This window comes from Phacochoerus africanus, chromosome 7 (genome assembly GCF_016906955.1).
Source record: "Phacochoerus africanus isolate WHEZ1 chromosome 7, ROS_Pafr_v1, whole genome shotgun sequence".
Classification (NCBI taxonomy): domain Eukaryota; kingdom Metazoa; phylum Chordata; class Mammalia; order Artiodactyla; family Suidae; genus Phacochoerus; species Phacochoerus africanus.
This window is the reverse complement of record NC_062550.1, coordinates 76,130,047-76,155,989: the sequence shown is the minus strand read 5'-3', so window position 1 is coordinate 76,155,989 and position 25,943 is coordinate 76,130,047. Positions and strand designations below refer to the sequence as shown.

The following is a 25,943-nucleotide window of genomic DNA, read 5'->3' as shown; positions in this document are numbered from 1 at the left end:
CACCAGTCAGAATGGCCATCATTAATAAATCCACAAATAACAAGTGCTGGAGGGGGTGTGGAGAAAAGGGAACCCTCCTGCACTGTTGGTGGGAATGTAAGCTGGTACAGCCACTATGGAGAACAGTTTGGAGATACCTTAGAAATCTATGCATAGAACTTCCATATGACCCCGCAATCCCACTCTTGGGCATATATCTGGACAAAACTCGACTTAAAAGAGACACATGCACCAGCATGTTCATTGCAGCACTATTCACAATAGCCAGGACATGGAAACAACCCAAATGTCCATCGACAGATGATTGGATTCGGAAGATGTGGTATATATACACAATGGAATACTACTCAGCCATAAAAAAGAATGACATAATGCCATTTAGAGCAACATGGATGGAACTAGAGACTCTCATACTGAGTGAAATGAGCCAGAAAGACAAAGACAAATACCATATGATATCACTTATAACTGGAATCTAATATCCAGCACAAATGAACATCTCCTCAGAAAAGAAAATCATGGACTTGGAGAAGAGACTTGTGGCTGCCTGATGGGAGGGGGAGGGGGAGGGAGGGATCGGGAGCTGGGGCTTATCAGACACAACTTAGAATAGATTTACAAGGAGATCCTGCTGAGTAGCATTGAGAACTATGTCTAGATACTCATATTGCAACAGAACAAAGGGTGGGGAAAAAAATGTATACATGTAAGGATAACTTGATCCCCTTGCTGTACAGTGGGAAAAAAAATAAATTAATAAAAAACTTAAAAAAAATAAATTGAAAAAATTTTAACCCAAACTTATACTAAAATAGAAAATGAGGGCAGAAAAATAATATAAAAGTAAATAATTTGTGTCACTGTAATTACCCTTTGTCAAATATTTGAATGCTATAATCTTTTTAAAATGAAATTGCTATTATTTCCCCCAAAATCTCAGTTTGAACCATATTGCTATTTACATATTCACTTATTTTAAGAGGAATAATGTGGTTATGTTATATACTTTTCACATGTAATAAAACACAAACTATTTTATGTCTTAAAATATCACATTAAATTTATACTTATTGAATTTTCAGAGTAAACGTCTTAAAAACTTTTAATTAAACAATTCTAAAAGTTTAGTGCTGAACTCATTTTAAAAATCAGCCTTGTTTTAAACATTAAGATTTAGGTGGTAATGACAGGTCTACTTGCATAAAGCAATAATAAGCAACTTTAATATTTATTCTCATTTGGTCTATATTTGGTATAGGTGTGGCACTGAAATGCCTCAAAAGGAAAGCTATATATATGTGTGTGTGTGTATATATATATATATATATGTATGTATGTATATATATATATACACATATATATACTATATCATTTTCAATAGCGTTGTGTATGTATAAAGGGTTTCCTGAAGTTTTTATAAATGGTACTAGCACTTCCCATACCTCAGGAGAAGTTGAGGTTCTCAGTGTTCTACAGAATGCTTACAAAGCAAGTAAAGATCATGGATCTCAGCACATTCTAGCCACAAATTAGATACGAATGCTCTTTATGTTTTCCCTTAAAACCACAGCTTGGCTGAATTACAAAATGCTTCCCTTCATGAGGAGAGCTGAATCACATACTGGAAATTGTGATAGCACAGCTCAGGGATGTTCCAAAGTGTATATGTGGTTTACCACTTAGAAATTTCCCAAGTTTAAATCAAAAGACTTCCAAAATATAAATGCCCATTCCTACCCACTCCTCCATGCACTAATTCTGAAAAAATCATTCCTGCAGTATAAATGAATCAGAATCACTAAGTTGTATTAACAAATTCAGTTAATCATAGTGAACAAAGAAATATGCTATGTGGTATATTCAGGGTCTAGATAAAGCTTAGAGCTCATAATGGCTCTACAAAAAATCTCTTTTGTTCTGTTGAAGTTCAAAATGAAGAGATAAATATAGAAGGCTGGAGAAAAGCATGGCTTTTAAAGAGACTATTCTAGAAACATAAGCAAAAATTATTCAATATGTATGATACATGCCATATCCATGAAAAATAACAATTTTTCTTGTCTTTTTTTTTTTCTTTTGGCTTGTTAGGTTAAAGAAGGAGTAACAATAGCAAATGCATCAGATACAACTTCAAACTTTAACACCATAACCAACACAGCAGGAAATATCTGTAAGGTTTTCTAAGTGCCAAGGACTATTATAAATACTGTACATATGCAAAGTCATAACAACAACCTTAAACAACAACCCTGGGAGAGAGGTACTATTCTCAACTGTATCTTATAGATGCGGACATAATACTACTTCAACTACAACTACTGCTACTACTTCTGTTAACAGGACACTACTACTGCTGCTCCTAATGCTACTACTATGAAAACTGAGACTACAGCTTCTACTATTGCTACTGCCATTACTGTTCCTACTATAAACTCCTACTAAAACCTGATCTAACTTATTGCATCCCTTTTTGATGCCTGGCAGTGTTTTAGCTACTATACATATATTTTTGTATTTAATTTTTATAATGCTCAGGGAGATATGTTTAATATTTCCATTTTACAAATAAGGAATTTGAGATTTTAAATTAAGCTATTGGTAGAAGATGCAATAGTTAGCCTAGCATCACCAAGTTAAGCTATTGCCAAAGTAAAGCTTTATGGACCGAACAATTGAATTTAGGTTCACAGTTTGGTAGGTAAAAATGGATACTTTCTCAGAGCAAAAAAATACATGTTAGTATTTTTCCTAGTTATTTATTAATTTTTAACCTATTTAAGTGTTCAAAGATAAGAGAAGAGAAAGAATAGCACAAGTCACCCAACCAGATTTGATAATTGTAAAATTCTCACCATATTTGCTTTGTCTAATTATCTAGTTAGCTATTTTTGTCCTTTCTTTCCTTTATCTACTCTCTGTGCATTTTTGAATCCTTAAAAAAACAAATTACTGATGTCATTATAATTAATTCCTCAATCATTAAACTGAATCCCAAAAAAGGTCAATCTTTTAAATAAAGAGAAAACTATTTTCACATATAACATAATTAACATTAATTTCCTAATCCAATCTAATATTCATTAGTGTTAAGTAATACAACAGTATTGAGTCTTCCTGAATGTAAAAATTTTTAAAAAGATATGACTTACAAAATCTTGTGAAAATGAATATTATCATTACAAATATATTAGAGAGGTAGTTTAGGATAATTACTAGGGGGTCACCCAATACTTATGGGATCAATAGAAATGTTGAATACCTGCATTTGGCTGTTTTGATGGCTGAAGAGTCCAATTTCGCTCCGTTGGAGCATTTTAAATTAAAAGACACAAGGAAGGAAATTTTCTTTTAGGTCTCTGCTAAGTATTTTTTTTTTTTGTCTTTTGTCCTTTTAGGGCCGCATCCACAGCATATGGAGATTCCCAGGCTAGGGGTTTAATCGGAGCTGTAGCTGCCGGCCTAGGCCAGAGCCACAGCTAAGCATTTTAAATGATGGACAAAACCATCAAAGTTTTGGATTTAGAACTCATATTTTAGAGATGAAAGAAAACTTGGATATTGTTTAATTCATATGGTTTTTAAATTGGTTTCTATTAGCCTTAAAGTTCTGAACATCTTCACGGATCACTTGGTAGAAAGAAGGGATCAGAAATGGACGTGTTTGGGGATCAGACGAAGGGAGAGACCCTGCGGCTAGGGTTTTGGGCTCTGTAGTTTCCTACACAGGCTCACACACATGCACACCATTTCTTCAGTCAGAGCACTTCATCTTCAGCTTTGATATTTATTGGGGTTCTAATTTAAATTTTCCTGGCAAAAAGAACTCTGCTGCTAAAAATTTTGTGTTGCTGTTTTTCAGAACTTCTGCTGTGGCCCAACTTCCTTATGGGCAGATGAGAGGCCCAAGATTTAGAGTAAATGTTTTTCCCAAAGTCATATAACTTGTCAAGTGCTACACCAGAACAAATTTCCAGATCTTTAGATAATGTTCTGTTTTTAAAAACTAACTTTTAAAAAAATTAGTTTGTTTTTTGGGGAATATGAAAGCTAATGACAAAATAGTACATTTTTAGTGTGATACAATAAATAAAACATCAAAGTCTACAGTGTAATATCCTAAAATAAAACTCCTAAGACACCAAAATTTACATGTTTCTTTCCCCTTCTTTTTATTTTAAATCCATACTGTATTTTGCAAGCATAAAAGAGCCATAATAAGTACTGTGGTGATGCTCAAGTTTGCAAGTTCTATGTAAAACAGATGAGTGTTTAATGTTGAACGAATTTTTGGAAATTTCTCCAAGCCAAAATATCTCTGAATAACAAAGTATTGCTGCTATATGTGATTTATTCCATTTATTTAGCTTTGACAAATGCTTCTTAAAGACTAGACTATGGGATGCTCTGCTAGAGGGTAACTTTAGCTGGCATCATCTCTGCTGTGGAACTGTCATGATCCAGAAGGAGCCAGCCCAAGTATAAATACATCCAGTGAGCATAGGTACCTACTTCCGTGTTTACTGGTAGAAAATGGAAAATAAAATACAACAGTTAGGTTTAAGTAAAGATTTATTAGGATAGCGAAAGGGAGTTCCAGATACTCAGACAGAATGAGGTATCATAGAAGGCTCTATCTCTGTTAGAGATAATTATTGAGAGCAGAGCAAAGATTTGGCCACAAGTAGCATGCCTTTGCGACTTTCGTGATGGTCACAGAACTATGTTGGGGACATCTTACATATTTCCTTCTCTCTCCCACCACTCATCAAAATTTAAGTCTTAAACTCACAAAACACATGAAATCTACCCTCTGCTACTGATATTATTTTGCAAAATGTTTTCTCCATCCTCTTCTATTTTCTTATTTTGTCTTCAGCCCTCTCATCTGCTCAAAATAATATAAGGGCTCTTTGTTTCCAACATATGTGTAAAATATTTCAGTTCCTTTATTCTCAAGTCTTTTTTAGGAAGACTCCCTTAAGAACAGTATTTCTCATTATGACCCTATGGACAATTTGGACCAAATAACTATCTTTTGTGGAGGACTACCCTCAGCATTAAGATATATTTAACAGCATGTATGCCTGACAGATGATCAAAATACACCACTTCCTTGCAGTGTGACAACCAAAATGTCTCCAACCAAAGGTCCCTGGGGAGAAAAATTGCTTCTGGTTTAGAACCACTGTTTTAGAGCTTATGCCACCTCACTGTGCTTGCTTGGTTTCTTGCCTCAATTACGACCTAACCTTCCTTTTCTTCTCTAACCTTTTGCTCCATAACCCTTGCCAATCTTCCCTTCTTGTTCAACAATGACAGAGAACCAATAAAACTGGGAGAAAAAATGATGTCTGTTTTATTATTGTTTCTTTCTCTCTGTCTTTGTCTCTCTCTCTCTCTCTCTCTCTTTTTTTTTTTTTTTGGCATGTGCAGAAGCAAAATATCTGTCCAAATTCATAACATCTTCTAGTATGGAGTATATATGTTTCAAATTTAAACACATTTTTGTGACATGTTCAAGTAGAATTAATATTTTCTCTTAGCCTAGGGAAAGAAATCTGTCCTCTTTTGTTTTCAATGCTGTCTACACAGTCAGAACAAATGCATGCCTACATACCTGCAGACACACATAAAACATATTACTAAAGGAGATCATTAAGAACTGCCTAGAACTTTATAGTTAGACTACCTGAAACTCTGTAGACTTGATTTACAATGTAAGGTAAAGGTTGCTAATCGTGTAGGGAGAATAAGGTGATTTGGAAAGTTTTGAGTGAACACAAGATTATAGAATAAGTTATAAGCTGACTAGTACCATTTTACAGTGTTTCAAATAATGGGAGGGAGATTATTTAAATAAACACAGACATGAGTAGTAACACATGGATTAACAACTGAAGTGGTGAAGACCCAGGGTCTACAATCAGACCACGTTGGTTTCAAATCCTCTCTCTGCCACTTGCAAGTTACATGACCTTGGACAACTTAGCCTTTCAAATGCTGGTTCCTTCACTCTTAAATCGAGAAAACCACAATAAAATGTGCTCCCTAAAGGATTTCTATGAAGATCAACTGAGAAATACATGAAAAGCATTTAACCCAGTGCTGACCAAACATCAAGCATTCAATAATATGTTGACCATTAATAACTCTCCATGGCCCTCATCAAGGAAATAGCTAAAATCTTTTATCCTAGATGAACTACCCAGTACAGCAAGCAGTGCAAAAAATAAATCATGAAAAATGAGATCTGTAACCAGAAAAAAATTATCTGGCAAAAGGTTCTGCCATTCTCGATGGAGGATGATTGCTCTATTATAAAGGGTATTAGTAATAACTACTTACAATCTGCCAGACCTTGTGCCAAGCACTATATAGCATTCTCTCCTTGAAACATGACAAAAATACTATGAAGTAACCAGTACTGCAAAGCCAATGAAGTAACTGGTAAGTGAATTACTAATAAAATTTTACAGAGGGTGAAATCTGAAGCTCAGAGAGGTTTAATCGCTGACTCAGAGTCACAGAATAAGAAATGAAAAATGGAGCCCAGAGATCTGGTTGTGGCAAAGCCCCTGAACAATTCAAGTGGTATTTATGAATTCAAAACAGGTATGCAGAATCTTGCTGAATTACAATTTTAACATTTATTTGTAATCACAAAAAAGCTGTTACAGTGGCAATAACCATAAGAAAGTTTAAGAAACTCACATGGTTAACTAAGATAATGGTTCTGACAGGGAGAACTGTCAAATAGTTGAAGGAAAATGATGCAAACTGGATGTCCAAAGTTAGGAAGCTCTTGAAAAAGAAAATGTCTACAGATTAGGTATCATGTGGCAAAGGCATGATGTATTACACATACATATTTTTTAAAATTATATATGTATTTATTTAAATATTTATTTATTTATTTTTAGGGCCACTCCTACAGCACATGGAAATTCCCAGGCTAGGGGTCAAATTGGAGTTGCAGCTACCAGCCTACACCATAGCAACATGGGATCCAAGCTGCATCTGCGACCTATACCACAGATTATGGCAATGCTGGATCCCCAACCCACTGAGCGAGGCCAGGACATTGAACCTGCATCCTCGTACATACTAATAGGTTCATAACCCTCTGAGCCACAGTAGGAATTCCCACAAATACCTATTTTTTTGGTAGATAGTCTCAAGTCCTTTCTAGAACAAAAGGGATTATACATTAAATTGGAAGTAAAATTACTTTGCTTTTGTATATTTTAAGGGAGTAAGTAGCTATTGAATTAGAAAATCAAATTATAAACCATTTTTTAGTTGTACTTGAAAAATTTATGTATTTGCCATGTAATACCACAGAATGAAAGAAGAAATTGCCACAGAATGACAGAAGGCCAGAGATAAACTGCTCACAAGCTTATTATATCAAAGCTCTAAATTTATTCAATTTTTAATTCTTATATATATAAAATATCAGTGCATAAATTCAAGTTCAAATGAAACATTTCCTGACCCTGATTAATAACATATTTAACACTAAGTGAATATTTATTAAGTGAAAGAATAAATAATATAACAGGTAAATTAGTATTTAATTTAATATTTTTCTATAATCAGCATTGTTTGCTTAGATCTTTAAAATTAATAGCTACATTTTAAAATTAATTAATAATAAAGCGAGATCATAAACATAATAGAAATATATTTAAATATTTAAATTTTACAGATCACTATAAATTCCTAAAAGAAATACATATCTTCAAAAATGTAGTTACTTTTTTCCTGATAATATGAATATAATTGGAAAAAGTTTTAAATCATAAATTTTAGATATAAGAAAACATATTTAATTTCATAAAGCTTTGAGTCTCAAATAGGCCATGCTGTGAAATTTGAAACCTTATGCAAGGTTGCCACATGGTGGCCAAGATCAAGAACAGCAAGTTCAAATCAAAGCATGCTTGATTATTAAATATTAATATGTTATTGGAAGCAAATTGGAAAATATAAGCTTAGTTTCTTAAACTTAAATGTTTAAATCTTGTTGTCTATATTCTTCATGAATTAAAGCTTCAGATGTTAACTTTTAGTAATTTAAATTATTAAAATACAATAATAATATCAGTTTTGTTAACTGTGACAGCTATCAAAATATTCATATCTGAATTTTAAACTCATAGTGTAGCTCTTTTATTTTGGATCAGTGCCTGTGTTTGTCTTATTTAGCATTTTTTGTTTGTTTTTTTCTTTTTTTGTCTGCATGCACAGCATGTAGAAGTTCCCAGGTCAGGGATAGAACCCTCACCACAGCAGTAGCTGGAGCCATAGCAGTGACAATGTTGAATACTTCACCGCTAAGCCACCAGAGAACCCCTTATTCAGTGTTCTATTCACCCTAGTGCCCATCACTATTCCTCCTAGGAACTACATTTTTAAACAAATAAGTGATATTCAATAATAGAAATCTTGTCAGAATTAAATAAAATATCAAACCATGATTTAAAAAAACGAAAAATCATATAGTATAATTTGAATAATGAACGAAAGCAGTCAGCAGTGTTCCTTTTTTTGCATTTGCTGTCCCCAGTCCCTACTATACCTGTTATGTTTTCATTCACTGGGCTTTAGGTTGGAAGAGTCCTTCCTTCTAAGAGTGGTCTATTAGTGACCCAAGAAATAATTACTACCCATTAAGACTGTCTTCCAAAAGATAAATCAAAGACATATAGGGTTCTACTCAAATTTTTGTGGTACCTTTAGCAGCGAGGTCTGACTTTGAAGTTTGCTTTAAAAGAAGGAAGATGCAAGGGAAAGCTTTATTGGTCTTTCTTATATTCAAAAGACAGAATTAAGTTCAATGCATTTTAAAAGAAATTTCTTATCTGGGTTTTCTAAATTTTTAGAGAATTATCTTGACTCGTCCATCTGCCAAGTACTAGAAATGTGCACTTGATATTTCTACTTATTTAAGTTGTATGTTTAGCCAGTGAGTATGTTTCGGCCACAGATCATTTTTATGCTCCTCATGTGGTGGAATGAAGCTGAAACTGGGGAGGTGAAGCCAGAGCATGGGCCTGCAGCTGGGTTCTGCCCTGGCTTCACTGAAGAACAGCAACATGAACCTCTGTGGTTATTGTCCACCAAAAGGAGAAGTACAGTAAGTGATGACCAAAGTCTTTTACATTATTACGATCCAATTTCACATTTATTTCTTCATTAATATTTCAGTTATTTCTTTATTTTTCTCTTCAACCCATGCTATCTATGTCTTTCTCCATCTTCCTCTCCTCCCACGCTCCTTCCTTCTCTTCCTCCCTCCTTCCCTCCCTCCAACCTTCCTTTCTTCCTTCTTTCCTTTCTTAATTCCTTTTTTTTTGGGAATATTTATTGACATTAATCAACACAGTGTAACTACTTTAAAGAAAACAAAGAGGCGCCACAAGATGAAGTGTCCGCTTAATTTAGGGCAATTTATATTCCTAAATCTATTATTATAACCTTCACTACCACTATAAGTAACTACTTGTATAAACTAGGCTTATTGCATTTTAGAAACTATTCTATATACAACTCCAAGGAACTAAGCAGTTTGAAAGTCTACTTTTTAAAAATAAGATCTGTTTAGCTCACTTTTTTTCCTTAAAATGAGTAAAAACTGAATGGTATTTGCTTTTCTCACAAAACAGAATAAAATTTGAACAAATTCTTAAAGACACTGGGATCAAATTTACTAATATTGGGCATTCTTATGTTTAAGAACTTCAAAATAGACATAGCCGTACAAGAGAAAATATCATATGGTATAATGTTAAAATAGTTCTCTCCAAATCCCCATTTGTTATTTTTTAAAGTGTAAGTGTAGTGTAGAAATGAAAACACACTGTCAGTTCATTGTAGATGTACAGTTATAACTAGCTCTGTTATATTAAAAAGAAAGAAACTGGTATTACAGCTAACAAACAAAAGGCATAAACATTGATAGTGTATTGATAGTTGTTTTATAAATCTATCTAATAAAATATTTAGTAATAAATGTTTCCATCCTATTAAAATCAGTATTAACCTCACTGAAAGCATGCTTTTTGGCTTTTTAAAGTGGAAAGTTCTAGAAGATATTTTTTTAAAGAGTTAGACAGTTTGAAAGCATACTATTATTATAGGTACATATCAATCTTCAGATTTCATAATAGCACTTGAAAAATCTTAACTATTCTGAGTTAATATAGACTTTTAGTAATAATTGACTTCTAAAATTAAAATTAAAATTTTCTTAATTAAGCATATGTTCCAAATAGGTCTTTAGGCTCCTAAATGATTGCCTTTCTAAGAACAGACTGACAGGATCAGTGATCAATTTGCCCTTTAAAGTACACTGTAATTTAGGCAGCTCTATCAACACCCCAAGCGTATTGTATTCCTATGCAAGTTGTTAGTCCTCCATTGCTTCCCAGTTTTTTTCTTCTCCTTTTTTTATTTTTCTACAAGAACATCACTAGGCTTCGTTTTAGGACTTGCATTATGTATGCTTTCCTATTCTTAAAATACATCCATTTAAGCCTTTTAAAAATCACATGGATTCTCCACACCCTCCCACATACATATTTTGTCTATTTCTTACCCTCAAAGAATAAAATAAATGCTGTAGAGTCACCACTATAACAAAGGATACGTTCTATGCTCTTATCTCACTTGAAATGAATGTGAAGGCACTTAGAACTTATGCGGAGTACACATTAATATAAAATTTTACTGTAATCAAGAATAAATGGACCTAAAGCTCAAATGAATATTTATTAACATTGCTACCAAAATCCTCAGGGCTAGCCAGTTTTAGAAAGGTTCAGAAATATTACAACTAACATAAGGTGACCCAGGAAAAAACTTTTGTCTGTTTTTCAGTCTCATGTATATGATTATAGTAATAGAAGTTGCAATGCAGACACATGGGGGTCACAGGAATGAGAAATGACAAATAAAACACCTACCATAAAATTCCGCTGGTAGTGAATGTTCTCTTTGTTGAAGTCGATCACATAGCCATTGAAGGACCAAACAAACGTGAGATCCAGGGCAGGGTCAAAGGAAGCAGCACACTGCATGGTGGCATTTTCTCCAACAGTGATATCAGCATTAATGGGGGCCAATATAATTCGTGTGGGATCTATTCATGTTTAAATAAAAGAGTAAAACACAGTTCCAAAAATACAAGACACCATATTATCTGGTCATTAAAAAAATAAAAATCAAAACAGTTTGAAATCTCTGTGAAATGGAATAAGTTGTTTTCAAATTTAAATTCCCAGGGACAATTTCATGGAGCAAAAGATTTGCCCAGGCTCTTGAAATGGAAAAATCTATAGGAGGATTGTCTTATAAGCTTAGTGTGAGTCACATGTCTTATAGTACATTAGAAATTAAGCATTGTGAAGCACTGTCAAACTTTTAAAAAGGCAAAATTAATCAAATGGTTTCTCACCTGTGATAACAAGAGTCCCAGTGCTATTAGCCTTCCCTTTATTATTTTCTACAAAGCATGTATAGGTACCCCCGTCATTCCTTGTAATATTATTGATTTCCAAACTGCCATCTTCCCAGATGAGTATTCTATTGAAATGAAAGAAATACATACTTCATAAAATTAATTGAATGAAAGATATCATTTCTACATCTCAGATTAAAAACACTAACACCTCTGCATCATTAACATTTTATATAAATTACTTGGTAGAGAAGTTTTTAAGAGGAAACGTTTCAGCCATTGTTTAGAGTGTTCTTTCCTAGCATTGACAAGTTGTTTTGGAAAACCACCTTCATCTTTTTCTTGGACTATTGCGGTAATCTCTAACTGCTACCCTAAATAGTCTCCTTCCCCACATGTCAGCCAAACACGGAGATATCCGTCACATAGGTAATACCATGTCACTCTTTGGCTCACTGATGTCACTCTACAGCTCAGAACCCTCCAGTGATATTCCATCCCGTGCACAGTAAGAGCCATAGTCCTTGATTTGCACTTTTAGGTCCTGGACAATTTAACACTTTGTTTTCTAAGGTACCTCCATACTGTTCTCCTGGGCATATATCTGGACAAAACTTTTCTTAAAAAAGACACATGCACCCGCATGTTCATTGCAGCTCTATTCACAACAGCCAGGACATGGAAACAACCCAAATGTCCACTGATAGATGATTGGATTAGGAAGATGTGGTATATATACACAATGGAATACTACTTGGCCATAAAAAAAACACAAAATAATGCCATTTGCAGCAACATGGATGGAACGAGAGATTCTCATCCTGAGTGAAATAAGTCAGAAAGAGAAAGGCAAATACCATATGATATCATTTATATCTGGAATCTAATATATGGCACAAAGGAAACTTTCCAAAGAAAAGAAAATCATGGACCTGGAGAATAGACTTGTGGTTGCCAAGGGGGAAGGGGAGGGTGTGGGAGGGACTGGGAGCTTGGGGTAAATAGATGCAGAATGTTGCCTTTGGGATGGATTAGCAAGGGGATCCTGCTGTGTAGCAGTGGGAACTCTGTCTAGTCACTTATGATGGAACAGGTAATGTGAGAAAAAAGAATGTATAAATGTTTGTGTAACTGGGTCACCATGGTGTACTGTAGGAAAAAAAAATGTATTAGGGAAATAAAAAAAAATTAAAAATAAATAAAATCATTGTGTTCTAGCCAAGGCCACACCTTCCACAAGCTGCTCCTAGCCCATGACTGAGCCCAGGAGGAATTTTAAGGCAGGCATACTCCAGATGGACATCAGAATCTTCCAACGGGCATTTTTAGCTGGAGCGTTCTCCAGTGGGCTTTCCATACTCTCTTAGGTCTACACTGCAGTCCATTTCCACCCAGCCTTTCTTCCTTCTCTCACTCCTTCATCTGGACTCAGACCTGAATCTTAGATGGCTCTCCAAACCCCACCCCGAGTCTTCCGTTTTCCCTTCTAGGCATTGCCATTAACAAATTTCTTGCATAAGTAATCCTGCATTGGCATCTGCTTCTCCTAAAATTCATATTAACTCAGTCTTGACATTAATGGGCCTCATTTTTTTTCTCCCTAAGCCAGTGTAAGTCCTTAGCCAAATTTCCACCCCACACCTATTTAATGATCTTGCAAGTAAAGCATAAAAATTATCATCAATTTGCAATGGAAGCAACAATAGCAACAACTAATCTTTCTAGCATCCACAGTATATTGTTAGTTTTTTCACATATACTAGCTCTCAACTGATCTTTAAAATCCTTAAAAGACATATGATCTTGACCATTCATCTCACCTACACTTTTGGGTACTTCCTCCATGACATTAAAATTAATTTCAATAAGAGTATTTGGGGAACTTAATTTTTCTGTAATAATGGTCCATATTCTCAAGTCAATATAGATTAAACTCTCAGAATCTTACACTTATTCTCAGGTATAATATAGACAAATAGTCAAACAAGTCAGGAACCATCTGGTTTTTATAAATTAGTCACTTATGTTGTCAAAATTATTCCAGTATAACCTCCATCTTATTTGTTCATGGTTAAAGTAATCAACTCTGAAGTAGAAAAGAATCCTGGATAGAGTCTCACATAAATGGCTCAGATAAAGTTCATTTTAGAACTGACAGCAATCTATTGGATATAAATGAAAAACTACAAAGAAATTCTGCTGGAGAATGCATATCATTCCAGCCTTAAATAAAATCCTACAATGGAGATCTTAATTGCAACTTATCAAGATTTTTATCTCCTCTCTACTGATTGCAAATACTGCTTTAGCCAGTTTACAAGCCAATAACCAGGCACGGAGATAACTTAGTAATATGAAACCATTTTTTGGTAATTATATTAATTACCTAAGATAGTTATTCAGTTACTCCTTGAATATTATTTTTCAACATAAATTTTTCTCTAAAAGTAATTTATTAGTTTAACTTTTCTTTACATATACTATTTTATAACATAGAAAACTTAATTTTACATGAATACTATATCTATAAAAAAGAGATACTTAATCTGAGATATTAGCATTAACATAGTGAGCAAAAATTAGATTTACAGACTTTTTCAATAAGAAGCCATACAATTTGACTCAAAAACTTTAATACTATTAAGACAGGACTAAAATAGCAGCATTTTAGGAGCTAGACCTCTCTTTTCTTTTTTTGAATACATGTTGATATTCCAGAAAAACAAGTCCATGAAGCATAGCTCTAAGAAACCCTTGGTAGCAGAAGTCTATAACATTATTTCTCATCTGAATCAGAGCAAAAAAAATTCATTAAGGAGAGAGCGCTGAGGGTGGGGCCAATAGGAAATGTGGTGCCACAGGCTGGCACAGTGGTGAATACATGCAAATGGAACGGCCTTCTGATCATGGTCTGCATCGCTCAGTGACGGTCTGCTAAAGTTTCAACCTCATACTGCCAGATTGACCTTCCTTTAACATTGAGTCTTCATTTTGTGAAAGTCTCAAAAACTCTTAGTCGAACATATTCACTATAAAGTTCATGTGTTCAGAGAAGCAATTGCTGTCCCTGCAATCTCCCTCCCCCACTCCATCTCTGTTTGAAACACAGTGATTATCTTAGGAAGAGAAGGGTGTTGTCACGTGTTCATTCCTTATCAACATGGCACAAGTTCAAGTTTCGGTTTGGAGATTACTGATATCTGATCAGAAGGTGACTTGAACCATCCAGGCTAAATTTAGTACATCAAAAGAGAGATGATAATACCTATCTTACATTCTTTTTTGGATTATCGTAAAGAAGATTTATCTTTCATACTTTTACCAGAATATTTTTTAAAGGCAAAAACTACTTTTATCCTCCCTTATTTGCACCTTCAGACAGATTTCCATTACTCTTAGATGAAGCCCAAGTGCCTTAGCACAAAAAATATTGTTATTGATGACCTTACTTACTATGTGTCATAGCTTAAAACTCTTCTCCATTTTCCTCTCAGGAGAGTTTTATTTTGGTTTTTGTTTTTGTTTTTTCTTTTTAGGGCTGCACCTGCAGCTTATTTAAGTTCCCAGGCTAGAGGCTGAATCGGAGCTGCAGCTGCTGGCCTACACCACAGCCACAGCAATGCAAGGTCCAAGCCACATCTGTGACCTACACCATAGCTCACGGCAACACTGGATCCTTAACCCACTGACCAAGTTCAGGGATCAAATCCACATCCTCGCAGATTCTAGTCAGGTTCATTACTGCTGAGCCATGACAGGAACTCCCTCAGGAGCGTCATTTTGATTGCAGTTCTTACATTCCTTATCACCCTCTGCTCTCTGCCTTAGGACCTTTGCACATGCTGTACACATTGCCTGAAACATTTCCTGAGCCCCGATTCTATTCTCCCCATACTTTCCTATTCAACATAGCCATGACTTCTTGTAGGAAACTAATAGAAACCACTCAGTATAGTTTTTATTAATAATCTATGCAAATCATACACTTTATGTTTTTATCCCAAAGCCACCATAACATTGATAGATGGTTAGGAAGATCAGAAGTTCCTGTTTACTTCAGAAGATGGGAAGAGGTGATTTGTACCTTGAAATCTGAAATTTCCCTACTGAAATATTTCATAACTAACTGCATAAAATTAAATCAAATATTAATGGCTATGGGGTAAAAAAAAAAGTTAGAGAGATCCTATTATTTCCCATTGCTAAATATTTTTGTGGTCTTGGGCAATTTATCACAAACCTCTGAGCGTCAATTTTTTAAAATTCCTTATAAATTGTAGAAGTCTAAACACTGAACTCTGATTATAATAGATACTGACAGTGATAGGTGAGTATATCTGTTCACCTTAGAATTGTGATATCTTCTGCAGAGAAAAATTAGAAGAAGATCGCATACCATGAATATGAAAACAAATTCTCTACAAAGTAAACTTTCCAAAATACTGAACTGCAATTGTATTTCTAGTTTCTGGACTGACCTGCTGCTATTGATAAGCCGCTCTGTGCCTTTACTCCATAAAAATTTGGGCTTAGGTGCAGCCTTAGGTTTGCATTCAATTATAACTCTTCCTCCTTTAGCAGCCAGGATCTTTTTCTTCATAGGATTCATTTCAAAAGTTGGAGCCAAAGCTAAATGGAAATAAATTATTATTTTTTCTTTTTTGCTAAAAAAATGAAAATTTCTTCTGTACTATAGCATCTTATACTGCTTTTTGATTAATAATCAATAGAAAAGATTAATCTCACCAAATAGTAATTTCTTAAGTTATGACCAAAAGATGTTCCATACCTCATACTATTACTTTTAAAATTTTATTTAATAACTTTATTGAGGTATATTTTACTTATAATAAAATTCACTCATTTTAAATATACAATTCTTGATGATAACTGAGTAATTATTATAAATTTTAGTTGCAACCAAATGCACTATACATATTCACCTTGAAGATAACATCTAATTCAATTGTCTTGTCTCAACTGCACAAGGGAAATTAAGTGAAAGGCTGGAGAAAATTGAGCACCATTATTGAAACTGACACGCATTCATAATTGGTACCCTTAACCACACTTTGAATGAACTGTCCCCAGCTTACAAATGAGAGAACTGTTATTAAGATTATAGAATTTGCCAAAAGTATAACATGCAGTAAGTTATCAGGTGTGATTCATATTTGAATCCAGTTCCATCTGATTTGCAAGCACACACTTTCTAGTAAGTAATATGACTCCTCCTTCATTATACAAACATTTATTGAGCGCCGACAATGTGCAGACACTATGGAATGCCTTAATAAACAGAGAGCCCCTTGCCTTCAGGACCAAGCTACAAACAACTATAGGAATGATGTTTTCAATTAATTGAGGGGTAAGTGATGAGCCTGTAGACATCCTTACCTCAATGTACAGAACAATAATTATGAAAACAGGCTCTAGAGTCTCATAAAAGGTTCCTGCCTTGATGATATGCTCTAACTTTTAGTATCCCCACATCTAGCTCATTTCTCAATCTGCCATTTTGCAGACTCCAGTAGGATTCCATCTTTCCATTTCTACATACTCCAATCATTTGTAACTATCATTTCTGGAGCCTTTTCTAGTCCTAAGTATACCTGTCTAGGTCTTGACTCTTCATCATCTAGTCTCATGATCCTCAGATATTGTCCATGCATCAGGGTCATCTGAGGATCTTGAGAAAATGCTGATTCAGTTGGTCTGGGGTGGCCTGATATTCAGCTCTTCTAACAAGCTCTGAGGAACACACTTTTATAGAAAGGATTTAGGTTATCCCCCCCTTTTTTTTAGTCTGAGTTTTTGTAATTGGCAATAAATAATAACCAACCAACCTATGTTACACACCTAACAGTGTGTATTTTGTATAGGTTCACTAAATATCATGGGTGATACACTGTTTATAAACTGAGAGAGAAATTTTAATAGCATTATATTTTTAAAGTCTAAATTTATCTTTTGTTCTTTATTGAGCCTATTACAAACTAGTATCTGGGGCAGAGTAAGTACTCATTAATCATTTGGTAGATGAATAAATGAGTTAACTAGATAACTTAGGAAAGAAGAGAGAGAAACACTATTCTTAAAGATAATAAACAAAAACAGATTGAGACAAATATAAAGATGCCCAGGAACTGATTTCAGTCTGAAAATCCTCAAAACAGTTTCCTAATTACTACATTAGTAGACACTAAATGATGGAAAGATTTTAGGCTTAAAGACAGAGAGGTCTTTCAGTCTGAGCTGTTGAATTATGAGAATTATTTTCATATTCTCTCGTAATATATAACGATTGACAAAAAATTTTAACAGAAAACAAAAAAATTTACATTTGAGAAAGAATTGAAACTTACATATTCTCTGAGTCAAAATGATTTTATTGTACTTCATAACAAGGTGATATGGTATGAAGCCTAAGACTAAACATTTGCTTGATTTCCAAAGAAACTAGATTAAATATATTAGCAAAGAGTTTTGACTTTAGGGGGGAGAAATGGAATATCATCCCTGGCATTATAGTAAGATCAGGAAAAGTTAAAATGAAGAAAGCCTTGGAGTTCCCATTGTGGCTCAGGGGTAATGAATTCAACTAGTAGACATGAGGACACGGGTTTAATCACTGGCCTTGTTCAGTGGGTCAAGGATCCAGTGTTGCCATGAGCTGTGTGTAGGTCACAGATGTGGCTCTGATCCTGCATTGCTGCAGCTGTGGTGTATGCCGGCAGCTACAGCTCCAATTTGACCCCTAGCCTGGCAACTCCCATATGCTGCAGGTGTGGCCCTAAAGACAAAGAAAAAAAAAATCCTCAACTCTCTTTTTGAAGGTAATTATTTAATACTTATAATTATCTCACTGCCTTTATTGTTCTTCTATAGTCAGTCAATTTGTAGTGTTACCAATGTGTTAAGGAATATCCCTTTTGGTGTAGCAAGAATAAAATAGGTTGCATGGAGACATCGCGCTATCTTTCCAGTAAACATCTCTCGCAGAGAAAGCCTGCCTACCTGGATTCATTACTTACAATATGACTAAACCTGGTGATAGTGACCTCAAATGACATGAAAAGGACATGATATAATAAGACTTTAATTAAAGCAGTTGTAATGAAAATAATAATGTAAAAAGTCTCAGAGAGGTTTATCAGGTAAAAACGAGAAATTTAATAGATGTAATATGGGAAAGGATGTCGTGGATTGAGTCATTCTTTAGAACAGCAAATACTTCAGGAAGAGAAAACGTGGTTGTGAGTGAGAAATAATGAATTCAGTTTCAGTCAAGCTAAGTTTTAGATATCTGTGAAGTTACCTAGATGCCCAGTTCTACTGAAAACTTTTATAATAAGCTTGAAGCTGAGGATACAATTCTGGGCCGCAGATAAAAATCAAGAGAGAGTTAATGGGAGAAGATGAAGATATCAAGGGTTTTTATAAAAAATTAAAAATAACAATAGTCCAGGAATAATAATATAGACTATGTGAAAGAATGAGGAAGAAAAGAGAATGCAAGTAGAGGAATGGAATTCTGGCAGAGTGCAAGATTTCCAACTGAGCAGTGGGGCGGGGGGGTGAAAGCAAGAAAATGAATGCAATCAAGAAGAAATAATCTGAGAAGCATCAGAGCATGGAGCCATCAAAGACAAAGAATTAAAGAGCAAAACATGATTGGAAGGGGAGGCGACTGGAGAGATACGCCCATGCACGCATAGCACAAAGGAACATGTGCACATGTACACACACACATCCACTTGCACACACCCTCATACACACATGAAAGAAGATATCCATTAAGAGATAATGGGACTATTTTTGGAAATAGGACAGATTCATCGTTCTCTGAATAAAGAGTATCAGAGGGACGTGTAGTAAAGATCCAGATGGTTTTAAATAAGAGATGAGAAGATGAAATATTTTATTTCAATGGTTTTCAATTTTCATGAAGAAGTAAAAAAGTAACAAGAAAGGAGGAGTTGGGTTGGGGCAAGGGATTTGAGGAATGCCCTGAAAGTTTTCAGTACCAGCATTTAGTGTAGGGAATGAGACCCAGAGGCTGCTAAAGCTAGCAAATGCTTAAGACTCATCTGAGGCTGCTCACGTGCGATAAGGAAGCGTCAAGCCGCACTGTGCGACGGTCCCGGCAGTGGTTAGCTGTCCACACGTAGGAGAGAACCAGATTTGTAAAAATTGGCATGTGTAAAGTTTGCTTTACCATTAAAAAAAAAGTTTTTTATACCTTTATACTCCATGTTGCCTCAAATTTAAAATTTACCATTCTTTAATAAATTAAAAAAATATTCTCTTTAAAACCACATTTTAGAACATTTTAACTTCCAATTCAAGAAACTTTTAATCCAAGAAAGTCATGAGAAATCAAATATAATCTATAGATACCCGAGGATCATTTTAATGTGGTGCTTTATTGCTGACTATTAACAGAAACCAGAAATGATACTGACCCAAGATCTTCAATTCCGCATTTGCATAAATAGCTCCGTGTGTGTTTTCAGCTATGCACTGGTACATGCCAGCATTTTCAAAAGTCACGTCATACAGTCTCAGTTCCCCTCTATGATACTGGAAAGAACACAAAGTAAAACACATTTCCATGATAAACTTTAATAGAAACACTTTCGTGTAGGTTTGGGCTTGGCTGTCTTTCATTTATTTAGTTGCATTATTTTTGCCCCCACTCTTAATTAAGCTGAGTGAAGAGGGATTTTCATGGCATGGGGAAATAAAACCCACTTACCATGCCCAGTGGCTCTGGTTCTATTCATCCTACAGAGCAGAGAGTCCACCTTTTCCCCTCTTGGCCCAGCTGGGAGATTACAGTGGGAAGGTAGAGAAGGACCCCACTGCTGCTACTTGTCCCCAGGGCTAAAGGTAGGACCTTCGCTGCTCTTACCTCTGTTTCTGTGGGGGTCAGGGAAACAGTGGCAAGAAAAAGAGGATAATATCAGGTAGTGGAGATGGATGCATAGGAAGAGGGGGAAAGTGGAACAAAGGAAACAATGAGGAGAGAGAGAGAAGGTAGACATAAGATTATAGAAAATTGTTTAAGCTGAAAACAGATACTTTATGTTCACTTTTTTTTTTTTAAGGAAACTTTCCTATTTTAGGGCCTAGATGCCCTTACTCTACTGACATTCTTGCTAACTTTATCCCAAGTCACCCAGAAATGTTTCCTGAACATGGGCTTAAGGACCACAAAGCACTTGAACACACTCACCGAATATCCATTCTTCAGCCATCGGATTGTAGGGATGGGCTTCCCTGTGGCCACACAAGGCCAGTAGAGATCACTGCCTATATCCACCTCTGTGTCATTGATGTGTTCTACCCACTCAGGAAATGCTAAAAAATAGAGAACATCGTTGGTGTCAGATGCAAGCCCCCACATTCATCATCATCTCAAGAGGACAAATACTACACTTAGTTGACCTTCTTCTGGAGAACATATCAGCTATTCTGCGTGTCCCAAGATCAAGGGTAGAGCCATTGAAATTGTATTTCTACAGGTCTGCAAGTAAACTCTATCTGACATTATTACAGCATGTGGTAACTGTAATTCAATTCAGAACTGTTTTTCTATTTGTGAACCATGTTTTATTGGAAAGTTAATTCATGAATAGCATGAAAATAATTGATCTTTTTCTTATAACATAAATCTTTCAAAATGATATTTAAGGTTTTAAAGAATTATGTTTTAATTTATTATGACACTGTCTCTTTTTTTTTTTCTAGATAAAGAGGCAATTTTTTTCCACTCCTACAGGTATATATTGTCTTCCTTTTGTTGGAACCTTCAAGTAGAGGCCACTCTAATAGCTCACTGTGGGACTGGAAAAATGACTTGATCACTTAAATACCATGTCAATATTAAAAAGTGCATATAGCAGCATTGATTGTGGAAATTCATGCTTGAGTGAAATTGATCTTAGCCTCATCATTTGATCTGATCTACTGATAGCTAAACAAAAATACTAGGAAAATGAAAAAATGCTAGGAATTCCCCCTACCAGGTATTTCTAGATAAGAAGCAAATGAACAGTTGTCAACTATTTGAGTATTTAAATTAATTAATCCAAATAAATGTGTGTAAATAGAGTAATATAAAATAAAGAAAGAGGAGGAAAGAATCCTGAGTGGAGGGTAATATTTTATTTAAATTTCTTTGAAAATAAATTTTATAGTATTCCAGTATGACAAAAGTAACATAAATATCTTGTAGAAAGGATTTAATGTGTACAAATAAAGAGCACACTATACATTTTTATGACCTCCCTAAACCAATCAAAATATGTATATAGTTTAATACATTTAAGCACATGTATATATATTTATAGTACATATAATCTGACTTAGAATTTTTACTTATTACATTTTTTCTGTTAATACATGTAGATAATTTTTAAAATTGAATATTGGTGAGTATGTTAATATTAATGATAACATAATCTTGGTACACAATCTTGGTAAAGCATAAAACAGGAATATCAGCACCTCTTCTACCTTGATCTTACACAGGTGACACAGAGATGTCACATTAACAAATATAATGAAAAGAATAAATAATTGAATCAGCTTAAAACAGTCCATATATGGACTTAAACAGTACATGGTTTAATTACGTAAACTTCTGGTTGTTTAATGAGACCAAAAGTTAAAACTTAGAATGCCTCATTAGTAAAGAAGAAAAAACGGTTCTCTTAAATGGCCTCCTATAAATATCTGCCCTGTCACCTTGATTCTTCTAAGTAATTAAGATCGTAAACAGTTCAGAAATCCAATTCAAAACTTGGAGTATAGGTTTCTTAATCAAACCTATAGATCTGTTGAATAAAAACAGATCCAGAATCTCTAGAAAAGTGGTAGATAGTGCACCTTAAATTTAAGGAGACCAACCAAAATTTCCACCCCTCAGGAGGCCACCTATGTATACTTGATATATTATATATTAAGTGAATATTGTTGGGGTGTTGAATATACTAGTCTGGAGTTCAAGGTCAATGTCTGGGTCAGCGTTTTCAGGATTTAAGGTATATTTAGAGTTTCCTCCTGGCTCAGCAGGTTAAGGATCTGGCATTGTCCCTGCTGCGGCTCTGGTTATAGCTGTGGCGCAGGTTCCATCCCTGACCTGGGAACTACTGCATGATGCAGGCGTAGTCAAAACAAAACAAAACTCTGGTTTCTCTTCAGATCACATAAATCGTTCACTTTTTTAAAACACTTTATTTAAAGCCATGATCATGAACGGGATCATAAAGTGAGTGATTGAAACAGAGAAGAAGTTCAGAGACCAAACCCAATTCAAAGACCAAACCCAGGTCGCTCCCATGGTTAGAAGAGGCTGAAGTGAGGAGGAAGCAGCAAAGGGGAGTGAAGATGGTTTACAAGAACATTTACAGAGTGTGGGTTCTAGACGCCAAGTATGGAAAGTGAACTGTGGAGGAAGGAGGAATCAACTGAGGCAACGATGTTCAACCAGGTAAAAGACGACTGAGAATCGACCATAAACTTTAGTGATATGCAAGTCATTCAAGATAGTGAAAAGAAAACCTTTAGTGGTGAAGCAGGGATGAAAATTAAAACAGAGTGCACTTAAGTGATAAGAAAAAATGGAGAAATATATATTTTTAATTATAGATAAACCTGATAAGATTTTTATTACTTTGGGGGGAAATTGGTAAAAGAGAAATGGGGGCAGTAGCCAGAGGTCAAGAGAGGATTTTAAGGGAGGAAGAAACAAAAGCTGCTATATGCTGATAGGAATGACCCAGTGAAAAGAAAAAAGAAATTTCTTATGCTTCAGGAAGGGGGAACTAGTGAAGGAATATTCCTAAATAACTAAGAGGGGTAGAACACAGTATACAGTGGAGGTGTTGACCTCAGAGAGCAGCTGAATATAGAGTGAAAAGAGATATTGGTGGAGATGTAGTGTTAGGTAATGTGAAGTGGGAGCTTGTGAAAATTCTAATTTACTTACTACCATTTCTCTGTGGAACAGGAGGTCAAGCTTTGAGGAAGGCTGAAGGAGGAGGTGTTGTGGGTTTGAAGGAAATCATGAAGGTATGAAATGGTCATCTACGAGAGACAGAGAGTAAGAGGACCTGCAGAAATAAAATCTGGTCGCCAGGCAATATTAGAGGCCATTTAAAGTTGATGACTATTAATTTAAAATGGGCTAACCAGCCTGATAGTATTCATTGCAACTCACCTTCTAGTTCCTTGTTCTGGCACTAAGGCAAAGAGCTAGATTTTTCCAGGATTGGCCTTTGCCATGGTAGTAAGACAAGGTGGAAAGTGGCAAAGTGATCTGAGAAGGTGTTCAGGGGAATGATAGATAATAATTGACCACGGATTTAGGAAAGAGATGGGCAGGATTAGGGGAAATGAGAGAAAGTTAAAACAGAGTAAAGTTAACTGATTATCGTTGCTGGTAGGTTCAACAGATTGTAGGAATCTGGATGTTGAAGCTTGAAAAGTGGTGATCAGAGAGTGAAATGCTGAAACTTACCTTAAAGGGACTGCACTTTTGTTAACAATAAGGTCTGAAGCACAGCCTTGGGAGTGGCTTGCTGAGGTAGGTTGTAGGACAAGATCTTTCGAGAAGAGTTCAGAGGAACCTAGGGGCCAAACTATCAGAAAAATTATTGTGATCGACATGATTTTATATCACCAAGAATGAAGTCTGGAGAAGAGCTGTAGTTAGTGACAGCTGCTAATAGTGAAAACCTTAGTTTGATGAGGAGAGACTGACCTGACATAAGATTGAAAACTGGATGATTAAAAGAAAGGAAAGATAGTCTATCAATCGCAATGAAGACCAAGTGATTATAGATCATACCTGAGGATGAGGGCTGTGAAAGAAAAATCAGCCACTGCTTGACAGGTCTACAGGGCAAACTCTTTAAGGGAAAGCCAAGTTTCAGAGTAAGAGAATAAAGAGAATGTTCAAAGCAGAAGTTGAGAATATAAGGGATTCTGATGACAATGGACTATTTTTCTAGCAAGCATAGTATGAGGATTTCAGAAGCTGGGAATAAGGAGATAGAGACTAAGTGGGATGAATGCAGAGTCGTGGGGGTATTAAAGTACAGGCCCTCAGGAGGCTCTGGGGTCTAAGGGCTTCTTAAGGAAAATGATGACAATTTTTCTTTCTCTTTCCCTCTTTTTTTTTTTCTTTTTGGACTGTAGCTGCCAGCCTATGTCACCAGAACAGCAGCGCAGGATCCAAGCCACATCTACCACCTACCCCACAGCTTGCAGCAATGCCAGATCCTTAACCCACTGAGTGAGGCCAGGGATCGAATCCACATCCTCATGGACACTATGTCAGATTCCTAACTCATCGACAACAGGAACTCCCTTAAGGCAAAGGAAATGCTCAGGGTGAAGACAAAGTGACTGTAATCATAGTGGACTTCATGATATGGTCGTGTTGAGGCTGCATACACGTGCTAGGTCATCGGATGCCAAGTCTGGGGGATGGGAGTGGGAGTTGGTCTTGATCTGGCCACAGTACCTTTTCAGCATTCTGGTATCCCAGTACAGCTGAGGCATCATCTCCAGTTTTTTCTGTCACCCGTCTTTTTGATGAGGCTAAGGTACCTCTTTGCCATGTGCTTTATCAATATAATTTGTAATTTTCTGTATTGCACTCTCATAATTTTCTTTATAATTTTATACATGGGGGTTAACATATATTTGACTCTGTACACTTGTATAAATTTGAGGGTTTTGTATGTGGGATGGCTATAGTATGAATTTCTCAAGGACAGAATATTTCCATTATCTGACTTTTCCTGCTCCTAGCCTAATGTCTGCCTCAATATACATTCAGTGTATATGTGCCCTGTCAATGAATAATCTTGTTGAAGCCTTAGATATTTATTCAAATGTGACCTGTGAATTTCACATTGTTGAAAAAGATAAGGATGATTTCAGCACGAAAAATTTTAAGCACTGACGGAGAAACAACATTCTCTCCTCCAAATATAAGCTTATTTTAACATATGATAGTCAAACATATGTGCCAAAAAATATTGCATCCAAGAAAAATTTTGGAAAAGTAAGTGTGACTCCTGAATCAGTAACATCAGCATCTCCCAGGAATTTGTTAGAAATACAAATTCTTGAGCCCCCCACAGACCTTCTAATTCAGAAACTCTGAGGATGGGAACCAGCGATTTGTGTTTTCAATAAGCCCTCCACGTGAGTGTAAAACATGCTAAAGTTTGTGAATCACTGGCTTAAGCTAAGTCAAAATGAACAGGTTCTTCTACAAATAAAAAAAGAGAATGTGAAGAAAGGCAGTAAGCTATATCAATTATATTTTCTGAAAATTATCCAGAACACTACTATTGATTCATTGGTGTTCCTATGATACCAGTGGCATGAATTCATGACTTCTAGACTCATATTGTGATTTAGTAGACAATTTTAAACTATTCATCATTTTATACTAGGTTTT

General features: G+C 35.3%; 1 protein-coding gene across 2 annotated transcripts in view; it reads right to left on the bottom strand.

Moving 5' to 3' along the window:
- CNTN1 (contactin 1) overlaps window positions 1-25,943 on the bottom strand; it is a 325,309-nt gene that overhangs the window by 96,238 nt on the left and 203,128 nt on the right. For both annotated transcript variants that reach the window (XM_047787973.1, XM_047787974.1), the window contains 5 exons: window positions 20,700-20,824; window positions 19,927-20,044; window positions 15,940-16,090; window positions 11,459-11,586; window positions 10,968-11,143 (listed from right to left, as the gene is read on the bottom strand). In XM_047787973.1, the coding sequence (XP_047643929.1) occupies window positions 10,968-11,143; window positions 11,459-11,586; window positions 15,940-16,090; window positions 19,927-20,044; window positions 20,700-20,824 (698 nt within the window). The remainder of the gene's footprint in view (window positions 1-10,967; window positions 11,144-11,458; window positions 11,587-15,939; window positions 16,091-19,926; window positions 20,045-20,699; window positions 20,825-25,943) is intronic.